Source organism: Astatotilapia calliptera, chromosome 7, assembly GCF_900246225.1.
Source record: "Astatotilapia calliptera chromosome 7, fAstCal1.2, whole genome shotgun sequence".
NCBI lineage: Eukaryota > Metazoa > Chordata > Actinopteri > Cichliformes > Cichlidae > Astatotilapia > Astatotilapia calliptera.
This window is the reverse complement of record NC_039308.1, coordinates 18,344,194-18,362,653: the sequence shown is the minus strand read 5'-3', so window position 1 is coordinate 18,362,653 and position 18,460 is coordinate 18,344,194. Positions and strand designations below refer to the sequence as shown.

At 39.7% G+C, this 18,460-nt stretch overlaps 2 protein-coding genes across 11 annotated transcripts in view; one reads left to right on the top strand and one right to left on the bottom strand.

The window, feature by feature from the left end:
- LOC113025617 (probable E3 ubiquitin-protein ligase HERC1) overlaps positions 1-7,940 on the bottom strand; it is a 43,225-nt gene extending 35,285 nt beyond the window's left edge. For 8 of the 10 annotated variants that reach the window (XM_026173558.1, XM_026173559.1, XM_026173560.1 and 5 more), the window contains exons 1-11: positions 7,861-7,940; positions 4,137-5,151; positions 3,054-3,149; positions 2,776-2,958; positions 2,185-2,397; positions 1,612-1,710; positions 1,367-1,463; positions 1,120-1,263; positions 853-980; positions 384-528; positions 108-279 (exon numbers count right to left, since the gene is read on the bottom strand). In XM_026173558.1, the coding sequence (XP_026029343.1) occupies positions 108-279; positions 384-528; positions 853-980; positions 1,120-1,263; positions 1,367-1,463; positions 1,612-1,710; positions 2,185-2,397; positions 2,776-2,958; positions 3,054-3,149; positions 4,137-5,120 (2,261 nt within the window). In that variant the 5' untranslated portion in view covers positions 5,121-5,151; positions 7,861-7,940. Of the gene's footprint in view, positions 1-107; positions 280-383; positions 529-852; positions 981-1,119; positions 1,264-1,366; positions 1,464-1,611; positions 1,711-2,184; positions 2,398-2,775; positions 2,959-3,053; positions 3,150-4,136; positions 5,152-5,613; positions 5,715-7,562; positions 7,706-7,860 lie in introns of those variants that run through there. The other 2 variants (XM_026173551.1, XM_026173552.1) reach the window with 2 other exon arrangements.
- Positions 7,941-9,105: 1,165 nt separating this feature from the next.
- esm1 (endothelial cell-specific molecule 1) lies at positions 9,106-10,567 on the top strand. The gene is made up of 3 exons (XM_026176911.1): positions 9,106-9,550; positions 9,838-9,981; positions 10,167-10,567. Exons 1-3 carry the CDS (start codon positions 9,244-9,246, stop codon positions 10,259-10,261), a joined length of 546 nt encoding a protein of 181 aa, XP_026032696.1. The 5' UTR covers positions 9,106-9,243; the 3' UTR covers positions 10,262-10,567.
- Positions 10,568-18,460: the final 7,893 nt, after the last annotated feature.

Below are 18,460 nucleotides of genomic sequence, written 5' to 3'. Positions count from 1 at the left end.
CAATTTCTTTACATTCTGCTTCAAACTGTATTAAAATCATACGGGTGGACAGCACAGAGCAACAGAGGTACACTGTACTTTGGTTTAATGATTAGCTAAGGGATTACCTGTCAGTTGGAACTGCGGTCCAAGCCAGACTGTGAGAAGTGCCAGCTGTAATTTGCTGTATCGAAATGCCCTCTAAACCAAGCACTTTCTTGGGTTTGGAAATAGGTGTAGAAGTGTGACCCTGCCCACACTGGCCCATGGTGTTATTTCCCCATGCATACACTTCGTTCTCTGATGAAAAGAAAACCAGGTACGTTGCAGCTGGAGCACATTTCTTTTATTGTAAGTGTAATAATCATCTGTTAAGGGAATGTGAGCTGCTGACGATGTCTTACCGTGGGACAGGGCCAAACAGTGGCTGTCTCCACATGAGATATCAATAATCTTGGTGATGCTCAGGTCTTCTATCAACCGGGGCCTCAGAGCTGTTGTTTCAGAGGACCCGCATCCTAAACATGAGCCACAGCCCCACGCAAACACCTAAAGAAAGAAAATGTTTTGTTTTTAAATCTATGAATTACTGACGGATTCATCTACAGAATATTTGTCTGTAGTAATTATGTGGTAAACACTAATGAATTAATGGTCAGAACTACAACTTTATACTAAAGAAGTGCTAATAGAGAATGAAAGCAACATTTGTTAATAAGACTTTGGTGTATCCCTTTAAAATAAAAGCCTTCACCAAATAGTTTTTTTCTTTTTTGTCTACAAATTAGTTTTAGATCATGTGTTTTTTCAAAGACTTCACACACAATAGGTGGTTTAATTAATTAAAATCTAACCAAAAACACTTCATCTCACCTGTCCTGCAGAGGTTAGGGCCAGAGATGACTGGCTACCAGCACACACTTTCCTGATGATGAATCCATGCAGGGATTCTACGACCTTGGGCCGATACACACGATTGGTGTCTCCGTGACCCAGTTTACCTGCAAGGATGAGTCATATCTGAGCATGATAGGGCACAACATATACTGCTGTGGCACTGTCACACACATGAAATCTTGCTTTGAAAGTACTTAAATTACACTAACTGTGTTAAAATCGAACAGTATACCATCCACTCACCGTTATCCCCTCCTCCAAAGGACCACACAGTACGCCCATCCTGAGCCACAGCGATGGTGTGGGAGCTGCCACAGGCCACCTGCCCGACACCACTGATATCCTTCACTAGTGTGGGCATGTTCCGACTTTGGCTGTCACTTTGACCTGGACACAGGACATCAGAGGTTGTTGCTATGCTACCAGAGGAATGACATCGCTTTGAAGTGGCTGAGACAAGATCGAGCAATTTGAAAAATAAGCTGTGTACCAAGTCTGCCAAAGTCCCCTTCGCCCCATGTATAAAGCTCTCCATCATTAGTCACAGCAGCACTGTGTCTGTAGCCAGCAGACACACAAACAACAACCTGTGTAAAAAATAAAATAAAATAAAAACAACAACAACAACAACAACAACAAAAAACACCACTATTTATTTATAATTATGCTAAAATCAATTGGCTTATAACATTTTACCAACATTTTTTTCCCTACAAGCTGCCATTTCCTGCTTACTTTGCCCAGCAGCGGTCCTTGTATGATTTTGGGATACTTTTGTGTAGCACTGTTGCCATGGCCCAGTTTCCCATATTCTCCATCACCCCAGCTGAAGACCTGAAAGAAATATTTGACAATTTACACCTTATTAATCGGTTTAATTAAAATGCAGTGGTAGTGGAAGACAGTGAATTACAACAAGTATAAATCATCACCCACACATGCGGATGTTTGAGTGGGTGTGAAATGTGTGAAGTTTAAAATATTACCAAACTGGCCTTTGAAAAGCGGGAAAGCTCCATCACTTTTTCACAATGTTATCAGGTATACCTGTTCAACTGCTCATTAATGCATGTGTGATGCTATGGTGGTAATATGGACAATATTTCTGATAAATATTTCCAGCACCTTGCTGAATCTGTGCCATGAAGAGTTAAAGCAAGTTTCTAGACAAAAGTCCAACCTGGTACCAGAAAGATGTACCTAATAAAATCTCCAGTGAGTGTATACATATTATATGGCAGTTGTAGTGTCACAAATCCCGCATGCAAACCTTTAAAATATTTACTAATAGTCATTCTAACTTCTTACCTCTCCCTCGACAGTGATGGCCAAAGTGTGACCATCGGAGCCCTTGGAGGAGGACACTTTCTTAATGTTCCTGTGTGGTTCAAGTACAAGCTTCTTGGGCATAGACTGGTTGTTGGAGTCCCCCAAGCCCAGACGGCCATAGCTGCCCTTCCCACATGCTTTCACTGAGCCATCCGCAGACACAGAGAAGGTGCAGTACTGGCCTGCTTCAATCTAACAGAAGATTAAAGTGGACAGCATAGGAAATGTAAACTGGCACGCTAAGATAATTCTAATGATTTATTAATGTAGTTCTGGTGTGCTTTCAATTTTATAAACTCACAACAACACATTCAATACAGCACTCAAATCAAAGACCGCATTTTCACCTGTTTTATTTGGAATTTTTGGTTTGTTAGCACAGTTGGGATTTTTAACATCTGTAACCATTTTTTAAAAAGACAAAACCCACCTCAAGTGTGAGGCATGTGGAAAATCTATTAATACCACCACAAAATTAGAGATTATCAAGTGTAAAAACTTCAATAAATAATAGGAACATTAATCATTTCATTGAATTAGTTTAAGCCCTACCCTTGTGGCTTGTCATACCATTTGGGCATCACTGAAGCCCTGTGTCAGTTTTGGCAGCAGGATTTTCTCCAGTGTCCCCTCTGCCAGCTGATGGCTGCTGTTGCTGCCCCACACATACACCATGACTGTATTGCTCTCAGTGCCGGGAGCAGCTGCATCCGTGCTACACGAGCACAGGCAGTAGGACGCTAGGTTACAAATCTGTCGGCGTAGAGAGAAGCCTTTCAGGTCAGTTACTGTAAACGGCCATGAATTCTTAATAGTGTCGATATGCATGTCAATAAGACTTCACTCACCTCTTCAAATAAGCAGAGAGCTGCCTGGGAGAGTCGACAATGTCCATCTGCATCCTTCTTAAGCACCTGAGTATTGACGGGATCGCCACGAAAACCCTAGAAATAAATAGTTGTTGTTGATCCTTCAGCATAGTACGTTTTCACTTTGACCTGACATTCAGTGTATGTAAATGTTGCATGCAGATTTGGATTTATAACAAAATGAACTTGTATTTGCAGTCTGTTGTTTTCGGTACCAAATATTTCAAAACCTGATGTATCAGAAGGAAAAACATTTCTCTCCTTAAGAACAGCGACATGCCACAGCATGATCAAACAGAGACAGAAGACAAGCAGGCAACAACATAGCTCTTTGTAGGCACACTAGTGAGTGGAGAAAGCAGCAGGCTGTATTCAACTTGTATTTGTCTCACTAGAAACAAATGAGCAATCTTCATCTTTTACACTCACCAGCCACTTTGTTAGATAAGGCCAATTAAATGTAATTCAGCCTAGCTGCACCAGCTATGACTCCAATACTTAGACTGAATTTGACCACCTCTACGTGATAAATAATGTGCAATATAATGAAGTCATTGGCAACGGCCATCTCTGGTTGCCATTTGTACAGAAATATTACAAAGCTGATTAACCTGCTAAAGGATGACTCAATGTGCATATCTATAGAGGACAGCAAGGCTGACTCAATCCTAATCCTTATCTGCACATTAACCCATCTACAAGCTTCAATGACACACTTCATTTCTGAAAAGGACAGCCTACAGAAGCATGAACGTGAAAAGCCATTTTCCTACTTTAGAGACAATGGGGCTTTTATCAGTATGTTCATGAAAGGCTGTGAAAGTTACCAAAAATAAACGCATGAAGCAACCGTGGCTCTAATTCAAATCACTCTGAAAGTGGAACAGAGCCACAGCATGTGAACTGATTGTACTTAAACTTCTGTAAACTAATATGTCCAATATATCACATGATTGCAGGACAAATCTATCTCAGGCAATTAAAGAAATACCATCAGTGACCGAGTGTAACATTAAAAAAGTACGATTACTCCAAAGACTGATATGAAAACAAGTCGCATACCGAATATTGCCTCATTTGGAGAAGAGTTTGATGGATGACATCAAAGCCCACACCGGCTGACTGCTGGGAGCTCAGTGAGGAGGAGGAGGAGGAAGAGGAAGACAGTGTAGGGGTGGAAGAGGACATGGAAGCAGCCAAGGCTACCTCCACCCACTCTAGCAGAAACTTCAGGGAGCCTCTCTGCATGGCCAGGCCGAGCAGCAGCTCCAGCGCCAGCCTCCGACCAATCGGGTCTGCGCCACCGTTCCCGCTGCTGACCGATGTCTTCTTCAGGAAGTCAGCCACCTGTGCCAGACAGTCCAGACCCACTGACGGGATCTTATTCTCATTAGCCAGAGAGAGTGGTGGCAGCGAAGTCAGGACAGAGGACGCTGTGTTGAGCACATCGTTGCAAAGCACAGACTCTGGATGAATAGAAGCTGCGTATCTCCAGTTCTGCTGCAGTAGCGAGAAGAGCAGACTCAAGCCAGTCCTGACACCCATTTCTATTAGAACATCTGTACCCGACTTGATTTTGGATGCTCCCCCTGGTAGGAAAGGCTCTGAGGCCGGCTCAATTTGCCCACATTCAGTTCCGCTGTCTTTGGAGTGGGAGGGCAGCTGCACACGGAATTTGTCATGGTATTTGCTGTGAAGTGCATAGTAGATCCTCTGTAGAACTACCAGCCTGTGGTGGAGATCCACGGTGTAGGAGGTTTGCGTCAGCACGCGGTGAGCCAGCCATCGCTGGCTACGAAGCAGGGAGGACAGGTACTCTTCCTTCTCCGCAGATGCACTGGACTCACATTCGAAGTCCGGAAGGCGTGGGCCTGCGAGTTCTTGAACAGGTTGGGCGAGGGTCACCACTTCCTTGTTGTGAAGGAGCTTATCGTAGAGCGCGGCAGCACCATGCCTCCTGGCTGTCTGCAGGCTGTCCTCTGCCGCCCAGGAGCTATTGAAGTGCTCCTGCCACTTCAGCAACACATGGGTCTGACAAGGCACCATGTCTGAGCATTATCTATACTCTGATGTATACCTAAAAAAAAAAAACATATCAAAAGAGAGGATGAGGCTTAAAGAAAGTCTAATATAGAAAATTCACACATATCCACTCCAGTACAGATTAACACAAAGAATTGCACATCTCTCTTCATCACAAATTTACAGGCAACATTTGCTGCAGAAAGCCAGTGTTCTGATGCGTTTTCCTGCCAAGTGCATTCAGTGTGAAGGTGTCGGGTTTCTCCTTAGCGTCGGCACTTGTCCAACATACACTACATCCAGGATATTGCCATAGGCCCGGTGGGTATCACTGAAATAGGTCAGCGCACCCTATGATGGCAGCTAACTAGCACACCCACACTAATGAGGAGGGTGTGTTTGTCTTACAAGTTATTACGCCACAAAGCACAAAGGGATGCAATACAAAATAGCACATGTCAAATTTAAATTCATAATTCATTCATTTAAAGTTGGTTCCCTAACCCCACATCCTCACCTAGTGATCTGCTGCATTTTTGTTGGCTTTCCAACCAAAATAAGAGCGTGTCTGTTTCTGTCGCCTGGAAATGATGCATCTCCAGCCAAGCAGCTTTCCAGCTAGTGGGGAAAATAATGATTTTACTCATAATATTTTGCAGATAATCAGACACCAGCTGGTTAACTGCATCCACCCCCTTGAAAGTCATTACATTCATAACAGAAGCTAAGCCACAACAGTCCTTGTAACGGTCACAATACGAAGGTCATATTCATAGCACTAGTAGGCATGACATTCCCCTGAAACACTGCTTATGCACACTCATCTTAAATATTCTAAAGCAGGTTAACCAGTAGACCTGATACCCACTCGTACATTTACTGTATTATTTTTTAATCATTTTAAACATACATGAACTAATACTTCTAGTTAATGGTGAACAAAACAGTGATATTAGCCATCTTGATTACCATTATGTTGATTATCGAATGACCCTACAGGTTCTAACTGTACCAAACTAACGGTTGCTCAACATGTGAGCCCACAAATTTATCCATAGTCCTGTCACAGACTCTCATTTCTCTTGCTGTCCCTGAGGCCCATGGGGCTATATAGTTTCCACTTTGGCCAAAAATAACAGCAGGCATTGATATAGTAGTGAGCTCCATGGTCAGACGACAACAAGAAACTGCCAGCAGTGTAAGACGTAACCATCACACACTGCAGACCGTCTGGTATTTAAGGATATCAACATTCAGGACACGTTGTGAATTTAGTTCTCTGTTCTCATTTCAAGCAGCTCATTTCAGACTTCAGCCAGCAAATGTCAATCTACATTATCTAGAGTATCTAGAGTATACACACAAAACACTTCTTCCATTCCTGATTGTTTAGAACAGATACTAGTTTGGGCCAAAGGTCCCAACTGGTTAAAATGAAAACAAAGGCTCAATAAACCTACATAGTTTGTTGGTTTTGTTTTTTTTTATTTTTTCTGCATTAAATGCAATGAATTTAAGTATATAGAAATGTGCTATACAAATAAAATTGCCACTGCCATAGGTGGGATCAAGCAATGGGGGGGGGGGGGGGGGGGGGGGCAGCAGTATATCAGTAACTCCCATGCATGGCAGTGATATTTATCATAAAAAAACCAAAATCTTTGGACCAGGATGATAAAAATCTGACAATTTCAATTTCACTAAATGTGTTTTCTATGGAACAAACAAATGCTTTTCACATAAAACAATACAACTTTCCCGACATAAAAATCTTTTTTAATGTAATCTGTACATTTTTCTTAATTATTATTATTATTATTTTATTCTTTAATTTTTACTTTAAGACTACATTTTTGTGCACGGTAGCTGAGCATAAATCCACAAGAAAATAATCAAGACTTTAAACGCAACCTCCTTCATACTGACTGCTGGATGAGGTGAGCTGACACTAGGACGCCCTTTCGGCACGATGGGGTTTGGAAGTTTTCGAGAATGAGCTGGAGGAAGTTGCCGACCCAATTAAGGAACGTTTGGGCTGCTGTTGCCAGGACAACCCCATCACTAAAAGCATAATGAATACTTGAATGACAGTTAACCAAAACCAGGACTGGATAACAAAGAGAATTTGTTCACCATAATACAAGCTACCGGTTAAAAATACATTAAATTTATTAACAACAACAACAACAACAACAACAATAATAATAATAATAATAATAATAATAATAATAATAATGATAATGATGATGATGATGATGATGATGATGATGAAGAATACAATTTAATAATAATAATTCTAGCATAAATGACTTGGGCACCCACGCTTATGACAACCCGGTAGGACATTTAGTATTTAAATTAACAGCATGACACAGTCCTGGCTTCTCACTTTAAAGCTTATATCAACATTTAGTACCGTTACTGCTACGTGGCTCTCTGGTTTATTGTTACATAGTAGCTACCGACCTGCACCAATAAAAACACCGACAAACGTGAAGCGCAGATTCCGCCGTGTCATTCACAAACACCGGTAACATTATTCTGCGTCTGCGGTGACAGCTGAGCTAACGCTGGCTGCAGTGCAGTTGCTAGTCTGCTCCATGGCTGTCAAAACCCGACCAAGCCCCTCCACTTGGTGCCTGTCAGCTCCCGGTAAAATAAACCCCCGCGTGGGTCGCTAACGTCGTAAAGGTAATTTTAAAATGAAAAGACATATAAGACACATTGACAGTAAAAAACACCGCCAGTGAATGTTTTGCGTTACCTGCTGTGTCCCAGTGAGGTCTCCCTTGGACGCAAATATCATCATCACCCTTCTCCTCGCTCCCCCTCTTCTTCTTCGGACGACTTTTAATCCCCGATGGCAGTCGGTGTTTGGTCGACGCGTTACCGCCACCGTGTGTCTCGGAGCGAAGCTCGTTAACGTCACTAACACCTTTGAGTTTTTGTTAAAAAAATAAAAATAAAAAATCTGCATGGCCAGAGAAAAAGTCAAAGTGGATAAACAAGAGACAGGCTGTAGCCACATTGAATTCCCTAAACCACAGTTGTAGAAAAAATGATTATACCCCATTAAACCGCTCTTAAAAAAATCTTATTATAAATTATAGAAGTTTTATAAAGATACAATACTGACGGGAAATATGCACTTAATAGTATTAATTAGGCAAAATGAAAATTAACAAGAAACACAGACGAATGATCCTCTGAAACTTTGTTGCATTATGGGAAATGTAGGATCTGTATAGACCCTGTGGCTAGGAACCAGGTTAATTCCTTCTCACGTTTCATTTCTGTTCTCCTGAGTCGCTTATGTCTAGTATCTTGTAATGATTGCTACTCTTGATGTCCAATAATAGTATTTTTCCAGCCTTACTTTTTAGGTTAAACGAAAATAGAAACGTAAGGAGCTCTTTTTAACTTAAAAAAAATAACAAGGGAGCAAAGATTTGTCATCAGAATCGTTTCAATTTCCCCTTTTCTTACTATAAAACTCAACAATATTAATGCAGTAAATTTAACAAGGAGCTAAACATTATAGTAAATTTATATGAATTTATTTTTGAAAGCATTTCCTCTGTGATTTCAGGTGCACATAAAATTCATTGCAATCTGAATTCAAGGAACTAATTTGCGTGTGTTGTGGGGGCTAAAAAGACGTATCTCCAATTGTGTAACATGTTAACGAATGAGAGTTCTCACACAGCTACAGGCCCAGTAACTAGCACAAAACTAAAGTTGAATCAGTGGCGACAAACCTAATGCAATCGGACCTCTGGGGGTTCCCACTCAGACAAAAACAAACCAAACTAAACTTGTGACATCAGTTCACACGAATTTCAATTCCTGGATGGCGGTCCAGAGTTAATCCCACTTCCAAGCCGGATTTCTAAAAAAAGGGACTGACAAAACTGACTGACAAAAAAGGGGGGGACAACAACACCGGAATGAGGAAATTGACGAGAGCAAGCCATGTGCAAAACAAAGTTGTTCATTGCAGATAACCATGCAACCTGATGAACCACAGGTCACTCCGCTTAAGTCTCGCAGGGGTGCTCAGCTTCTCTAGTCTCACCAGGACACTCATCCAAAAGACAGCATCACCCCTTTCAAGCTTTCTGCTCATTCCGCTTCTTCCCGTGCAGTGATGTTTTTTCTGCTTATCACAGTGTCGTGTTCACTCGTGGTGCATGATGCTGAGGCATGGAGCGCCAGTGTGAAGTACGCGGTGAACTGCCCCGACAGATGCACGGCGGAGCGGTGTGGCGGGACGCAGCGGTGCTCTCGGACGGTCCTGGATGACTGCGGCTGTTGCCAGGTCTGTGCAGCCGGCAGAGGGGAGCACTGCTACCGCACAGTGTCGGGGATGCACGGAGTGAAGTGCGGACCGGGATTATTCTGCGAGTTCTACAAGGATGAAGACGACTATGGAGACGAATATGGAATTTGCAAAGGTATTTTCTCATCAAATAACCTTACAAAATCTGGGAGCTGTTTGTGCATGCTGCAGTTTGGTAACACTGATGTTACTGCACCAAACCCAGTATCCATTTATGTTATTACAGCCTTTACCCAAGGTTTTAGAAATTCTCCCAAATAACGGCACACATCTGTGAGCATGTGCAGATGCGGACATCCTTGCTGAATATTTAACTTGATGATCATACCTTGTATAATCTGAGACTTGCAGTTTATGATGTAGCAATATCCACTAAATAATAAATGTTTTCTTTCTTTACAGACTGTCTCTATGGAACCTATGGGGTTGAGTGCCGTAAGACCTGCAACTGCAAGGGAGGCATATGTGACAGAGAAACCGGAGCTTGTCTCACCCTCACCTTCTTTGCCAAAATCGCCCGCAAGCTTAAGAATGAACCACAAGCAGGTAAAGGAGAAATATTATTTTCATTTAAAGTTGAAGGTTTGAAGCCTTTGTGTAATTAGTAATAACTTCTCTATGGGCTAGTAGAAGCTGAATGTCTTGCCAAGTGGACTAAATTAAAATTCTGAATATGATGTATCATTTGCATGAACTGAAAGGCTAATGGTCTCCTTTACTTGTATTCTCAGGGACTGAGGTGGGCTCGGGAGAAGTGAACGCTGTGCAGAACACAGATCAGAACACAAACAGATCCACTGCTCCAAAGCGGCTCAACCCTCGCTGACAAGTGCTGACAAGACTGAATCTATTCAGTGTAAATGTAGCATTAACTTATAAATTAACTGAAAGATATATTTTATTAGAATACGCCAGATAACAAATTAAAAAAAAAAAGAAAGAAAGAAAGAAAAAACACTTTGTTACAGCTTTTGGAGTTTTTAGTTGGTTTGCTTGGTTTTTGTTTGACACCATTATCTTTTCTAATGAAATATGCAGACTATGTTATTCTTTCCAGATCTTTCTTTGTTCCTCAATAAATTAATGAAAATGACCCTGCAGTCTCTTCCCATTAGCTTCAGTGTCACTTAGAGTGCCTTTGTTTGTCAAAGTTGACCTGTACAATGATCCAAAATGGGCATTATCATATACAACACTGGGTGTGGTAGAGAATGCATTTGCAATTAAACCAAAGTTGTCACTTAAGGTTATCATTTAATTGCCTAATTTAGCAATACATATTTTGCCTTGGTTGTTAAATCGAGCCAGACATGAAACACTGAGTGGGTATGTTGTAAAAGCATTAATTATTGCATGGTAATTAACATATTGTGCAGTTGTAGATTAAACTAATTAAATATAAAGGACAAATAAGCCCATAAATAAGTGGAATCCATTCATGTTGTTAACTGTAAGTACATTGTGCAAGGCGACAGAGTTGTTTGGACACAGCAGATTAATCACTGTAAGCCAGGAGCCTCTCCAGGCTTTGCTTGGCTGTGTGCTTTATCGCCACATTACTGCAGCAGGGAGCTCTGCCATTTCTTCATATACCTCTGGGTTTTTCTCTTTTTGCAGTAGGCTGGGTTCCACCAGAAAAAAAAAACTCCACAAACCAAGACATCATTTTTTTTAATCTCAGATGAGCATTCTCCTTATTCCCAGAGTATGTTTGTGTGTAGAAAATTTACTGTCCAGATATGGTTGTAAATTTGGACCAAAGTGTCACGCATATAGAAACCTTGGCATTTATTTAAGGGAGGGAAAGGGGTCTTGCAAAACTATCAAGAAGTCTGATGAGAAGTGCATATTTTGAGCAGAAGTAATTCCTGCCAGTGTGGTTTCCCATGATGATGTGACATGATGTATCCAAACACAGGAGCAAAAATGGATTTTATTGCTGAGACTTTTTACAGACATCTTTGACTTCACATTTTTTGGGTGCCCTAGTTTCTTAGCTCTCAAAAATGGGAAAATATGCTTTTTTCCCATGCAGAACACAACTCTCAATCAGTGAAAAACGTTTTAATCCAAAAACGCAAAAGAAAAACTGGAGGAGGAAAGAGAGGATTCAAAGAAGGAAGGTTTCTCAGTCTATGTAATGAAGGACACAGACTTTTAGTTTTGTAACAAAAACAAGAAAAGCAAACATTATAATATTGTTTATTTACTGGATTTTCTTCTCCACTTCACCCATCGGTTTCTTTAAACACCAGAGAAGATAGACACAAATTTTAATTCAGCGAGCGTCATTAAGAATACACCCTTTTCAGAAAATGGTATCTAACTTTAGATTTAACAATTTTATTTAAATCCTAAAATTATACAGAAAAACAGTGGAACAAATTCTGTGCAGATTATACAAAGCACTTCAAACAGTGTTGTGTAAAAGTACTAGCCACCCCTCATTTCTTTATTTTTTGCTCCCAAGTGGAGACAGGCTGCTTTTATTAGCAGCCTATCACAAAACATTTCATTTGTTTCCATTTTTTAGCTGAATCCATAATGAATGTTAAAAATAACCCAATTTGACAGGCATAAAATAGTGATGTTTGCATAAATAATATGATTCCTACTGAGGTATTAGCAACAAACTTAGCATATGTCTCCAGTGTGGGCAGTCTGTCCTTAAAAAAAGAAAAGAAAAAAAGAAGAAAGAACCTGAGAGATGCATTTAGCCCTTTATTTGATCATCTACTGTTCATTAGAAATAGTCTCAGTGGAAGGGTGGATGTCAAGAAAACAAAGGAAAAAAGCTGTGGTATGCCAAATTATACTGACAAATCACTGGCAACAAGTCTGAAATTTTGAATTCAAATCATTATCATTATGTACAGAGGGGATCAGGACAGAGGGACAAAATTTGTGAAACCAACACGGTGGAGGCCTTGTCACGGTTTGGGGCTGTATTTCAGCCAGAGGTTTAGCGATCTCATCAGAATTCATGGAACTGAGAACAGAAAAATGGATTTTGATCCATCATACAATACCATCTGGAAAGCATCAGATTGGCAACATCTTCTTTTTCCACCACAATAATGTTTCCAAACACGCTGCCAGTGCAGTACAAACTTACCTGGATAGAAAAACATACAACTGAACACTATGAGGTGTGGATTGTCCTCCCCAGAGCCCCGACCTCAACATTACTGAAGCGGTGGTCATACCAAATATTGATTTTCAAGACTTGTTCAAACCCTGTTTTAGCCTTATATACTGTCTTCCTGTGCATGTTTACATGTGTTCTATTATATTGCTGCACCTTTGTCTATAGCAAAATATTTAGAAATGAGGGGTGGCTCAACATTTGTGTACATTTTTTAACTATATGAGTTCACGATAGCATTTGAAAACAATAATGTAATACTCGGAGATAAATGTCAAAGTAGTCATATACATATATATATAAATTTATATATATATACATGTTTTTAATAACACTTATGACAGTTCAATGAAAATTTAAATTAATTCTCTTTAAAATCGTAAGGAATCCTCATGGCATTAATGATCATTCATTATATGTGGCACTTGATTAGATACTTATCATATGTAATCCTCCATAAAGCAGCATTAACTCTGCTGGAGATTTAAAAAAAATAACTACACGACATCCAGGACAATAAAAAGATTTCAAGAAAATACTGGCCGAGCTAAAAATAACTCTTATTAGCCTCACCTCTGACTCTTACTGGTACAAAAATGTTTTCCAGTATTCAGCTTGTTTATTTCCTGTGCTTCCTGACACCTGTGAAAATGGTCCTTCTTCCTGTTGTTGTTGTGTCTGCCCAAGACAGGAATTTAAAAGCATGGGGTTTTTCAAGTGACACTCCGAAAGCTCTGGAATTTATACGTGACACACAACTGCACATGCCCTGTCCTTGTTTTGGGAGCTAGTTAGAGAATGCTTCGTATCGTTTCAATCAACACTTCACCTCTAAACACTACGACAGAATTAAAATGTGGCCAGTCTGAATTTGTTTCTAAATCATAAATATGATGAACAGGGGTGTATCAGCATATCTGTATTATTATTATTTACAGGAACATTCATGATTTCCCAATCCTCACATTTCCTTGACCAATAGCCATATAAAGCAGAAAGGATGAAGTTTCCTGAAAAAGACACAAATTACACTGCATGTGTGTTGGTTGTCAGTCCAAGGACAAGGTGACACACACAAACACACACATACATATAGGTATGGGACAGTCTGTGTGTGAAGGCAGTGAGCATTCACACATTCAAGTGCTTAGGCTCAAATGTTCCTGTCATTCCCCTGAGAACCGACCGGCCGAGGTCCCGCAACCAAACAAAGGACCCTGGAAAATAACAGGAAAGAGTTGGTGAGAAATACCCTTTATCTGACTCCCTGAACACGTCACTGCCGCCTCTGCAGAAACAAAGGTGCGTGAATGGAGTAGTAAATAACACTGATTTACTGCAAATAGATGTTCTGGTATTTATACTTTGGCTCTGCCTCAACAGGTTGTTTATTGTAGCAGTGGACTGACAAACACTGCAAACAAGGAAATTAAGTGATGAGTTTGATTACACTGATTGCAGGTAATCAAAACTAAGCAACAACAAGCGCGTCGTGACCATCCTGGTCTGTTCAAATGACGTAAATTCGGTCGGATTAATCAACTCTTTTGGTTCTTTTAATCAATGGTTTCACTCGCTTTTTCTTTTTTTAACGGTTCTCAGAAACCTCACGTAGTAAACTGATAGCAGCAAAACAACAGGTCAGATCCTTGACCTTAGCGACCTGACAGATTTCTGACCCCTGGAGGGATTGTCTTTTCCATCATGACGTGACGTGAGGAGGAACATTCCCAAGCAGCGTTATCATCACACCTCCAGAATATGGAGACTTACTTTTAGTAGCCAACAAACAACACAAAGAAATAAATGACCTTTTTTTCATAATTGCTTGATATATTTATTCATGTAACTCTTTGCTTTAAGGACCTATTCTGTTACCTAAAGAATGGGGATACATTTTTTTTTATTATTATTAATTTGGAAACAGTAAGGAATTTTCTGGCATTAGAAAAATGTTCTCCTGGCGAACGTCCTTTTTTTTTGCAGAAGTCAGAAATATTTACCATCAGTACATTTTGGTTCTTTTAATCAAAGTTTAATTCTATTGTATTCTATTGTATTCTATTCTATTTCCTTTACTCTCAGTTATGTGCACTAAACACTATCAGAACAAATGAGTCACAAATGTATCTTTCACAAGAAATGTTGACCACTAAAGTTGACAAGATACATTTTCCGTTAACTGGTTTTTAACAGCATGGCTGTAGATCGGGACCTCCCTCCTTGCATGTGCTTTTGTAAAGGATGTAGTGAGAGCAGCAGCAAGACACTGAGCAGAACACATATCAGGGACACTGATTAGGGTTAGGGGTTTGTAAACGTAAAAGGAAGTGGGTTGCTAAGCGGCTCGCAGATATTTAATGGTTGCAGGCAGAATAGAAGTTGAATTTGACTTAATTGCCTTTCTAATCTACTGCTAAGGTATTTACTCTATATCAAGGATTTTAAACTCATTTTACATTGTGGGCCACATGCAGTCCAGTTTGAGCTTAAGTGGACTGGACAAGTGAAACTCCCCTTTTTTCAGTGAAAATAAGTTGAATGACACATTTAATCCTTGACATACTGTAGCTTGATATAAGACAAAGAAGAGAAATTTCAACAGTACGCCTCAGTTGTTTTCTTCATAATGAAGAAATGTTGCTGTAGTAAATGAAAGAAATTTGTGAGCACCACTCTTTGGGCCGAAATTGTAAGGCTTAAATATGTTAAATCACAGACACAAGTTCTTGTAACTCATTGCCAAGACTGTCTTTTAATTATAAAACATAAGGTTTTTCTTAATTCAAAGCAAATATCCTATGTATTTATTTTTTTTTACAGTGGATCCAAAAACAGACAAAGTTCACTTTGAGAGTTCACTTGTTCTCCCTGTTTTTATGTGGGTTCTCACCAGGTACTCCCACTTCCTCCCACAGTCCCCATTATGATAAAAAAAATGTAATTAAATTTTTTAAAAAGCTACAAATGAGAATTTTTTAAAATGCCCATTAAAAAGCTTTTAATTTTAGTGAACGTGAACAGAGTTTTGAAATACATAGATTCGTGATTATCCATTTTTGGAGAGACACATGGACCTCTGGTGGCTTCTTTTTGCACTGTCGGACCAAAATAAAAAGAGAAACATAAACACGCTTGCTGAAGTTCCTATTTCAAATGTTTTAGAGACCGCCAGCAGAGAGCACTATTGTATACAAAGAGAATGGTAACCTTACACCACTGATTTCGGATACATAATCATTACTTTTACCCAGGTGCTATTAGATATTTCAGGTACCTTAGCATATGTAGACATGTGCACTTCATGGAACTTAAGGTCAACTGGATTTTTGTAGTTCAAGAGAAAGAAGGAAAAGAAATGTTTCCTGTAGTTAGATAAATACGCTGCAAGAAGCGTGTGAGCAAACTCTTGCAGTGGAATGAACATGTCTTTTTGTGAGTGGGTGTGTTTGTGTGTCCATTTTTTTTTTAAACTTCCTTTCAAAACACCAGCACTCAGTATATTACAGAATGTGCCAAATGACTTTATAAGGAATGAATGCACCTCGAATTAAGGCTTCTGAATGGCACCACTTGTTTACTGTGCATGTTTAACTGGGGGGTTTAAATTAGCTGGCAATAGAGGAAGGTTGGAGGAAGATGAATTTTATCTTAACTGAAGGTGGTATCCGTATGAAGGTGATGTAAATTTAAAACACAAGTGTGTGGGGGGAAAAAATGAGTGAAAATGTCAAAATTCAGATCAAAATTTTCATACACATTTTAACATCTTATCTGTCCACCCATCTGCTTGTTAAGTTCAACGGACACATTTCTGACATCTCAATGACATCACTGAATAGTAGCATCACAATCTCACATATTCACAGTAAAATACACAAAATATGGACCAAAAACTGCTGAGTGAAGGAGATGAAGTGAAAGGAAGCAGCAGCAATCCCAAGCTTATGTCATAAATAACCAACAACACCCAAATAATCACTGGCACAAACATAAAAAATGCAGTTACCTAAATATTAGAATATTATTTCCAATACTTGAATTTAAACACTTTCACTTTATTTTTGTCCAAAGCTCAACCCTGCCAGCACAAGCATGTGTGCATTCTTTTGTAGCCAGTCATACCTGCGGGCTAAAATGTGTTTTTTGTTTTTGCAAAATTCATTGGTAAGTTTGTTGCACTCAGATCTTCACATCGTGTTCCATTTTCATTTTCTTCTATAAATATGTCTCCTTCTCAAATGTTTTTGTCCTTGATAGAGCTTTGTGCATTCAGCTCCCTGTCATCAGAGACAGTGCTCAGGCACAGCTGTGCAGATACAGCACGTAAACTAAGCTATTTTTTCTCATACATTTAAGTTAACTAGGCAAAAAACAAGGTAGTAAACTGAAAAAACAGTTAATTTGGCTTGTTTGAACATAACCTCAGCAATGGCATCAGTCAGATATGTAGCCATTAACCTGGTTTCACAAGGATGAATGAGTGACACAGATCAAACAGACTAACAGATGAGCAGATATAATTTATCATGTCATACTTTGGTTTCTATATGCCATACAAATACAAACAGGGAGGTAACTTTGCTATGGTTTAATACTATGCTGTACAGCTGTTCTGACAAAGACATCTCATTATAGTATTTTTCCCTTCTTGTTCTAATCGACACTGTCATTGATTGTGTGATTTTTGGATAGAAATCAAGCAATAACTGATCTTTACCATTGGGGGGCAGTGTGAACAAGCTGTAAACACAGACATCCTTCAAAAGTGGCTCAAAGAGTTTCACTCAGAGTCAAAAAAGCACCAACATTATTCAACACTTGCCATTTATTTAAGTCATTTTTGCATCTGCCTTGTGTATTTTTGTTTTTTCCTCTCTGTCAGGACCGTTTGCCAACCAGTTACAACCTCTGTGTGTCTGCTTTGTGGCTTTGTGGGGTACTGATTATAGCCACTGAAGCTATATGGAGCATCTTGCATCCTTAGTTAGTGAGCTGGCATTTATTTCTGTAAAATGAGACCGTTTACTGGCTGCTTATCTGCTTTTGAGTCTAACACGTAAGCCTTTCTACCTTTCTGTAGAGGCTCTCTAGATTTTGCCAAACTAAACCTCATTATGATGCTAAAAGGGAAGTGCTCCCAGACACCTGCCCACTGTGGTCATCTACCCACTTACTGTCGCGACACACTGACTGGCAGAAGTTGAAGATCACTCAGCTACTGCTTTCATTCTTTGGGAATTTACACAAGGGGACATAAGTGAATAAGAAACTTACAAATGGAGAAATGAAGCTGAAAAGCTGAAAAACAAATAACAAAAGCATTATTCCCATTCACAGCGAGTAGGTTCTTCTCAACAGAGATTCCTGCTGTTAGTCCAGAAGCCACCAGTCCAAAACCTCTGACTGCAAGGCCATGAGAACACACTGAGAAAAACTCATTCCCAGAGGCTTCCTCTGTGAAGATTCATCCATACTAATCTCATAAGTTGTCTATCAGATGAGGTCTCCCAGAATATCTCATGGGAGTAGATGCAGCTCCAGCTTGTTTACAGATGGCCACTTCCTACGTCACAAGGTCACACTGTTTCATGTTCAGCATTCCTCGTCCTGCAAATATAATTAAACACGCCGAGGGATGGCCGAGGACAGATGGCTCCGAGCCTGCTGTTGTTTGTTCCATTTTATTTAGTGAGATTTCTCATAAGGATGCTTAATTTTTGTAAAGTGATTAGATTTTATTACAAAGCAGGAATTCTGTTTATTTTTGATTGCCAGATATTAAAAAGCTTTGTTTTTTTATTATTACTGAATTAGATGGACAAGAGCTTTAAAAATAAAGCTAAATGATTGCTGTGCCAACAGTCTTTTGTCATCTGA

What these genes read in the sequence shown, in the direction of transcription:
- esm1 (XM_026176911.1), top strand. Translation starts at nt 9,244, where the DNA reads ATGTTTTTTCTGCTTATCACAGTGTCGTGTTCACTCGTGGTGCATGAT. An exon ending in CGAATATGGAATTTGCAAAG is followed by an intron (nt 9,551 to 9,837) that starts GTATTTTCTCAT and finishes CTTTCTTTACAG; the next exon opens with ACTGTCTCTATGGAACCTAT. An exon ending in TAAGAATGAACCACAAGCAG is followed by an intron (nt 9,982 to 10,166) that starts GTAAAGGAGAAA and finishes TTGTATTCTCAG; the next exon opens with GGACTGAGGTGGGCTCGGGA.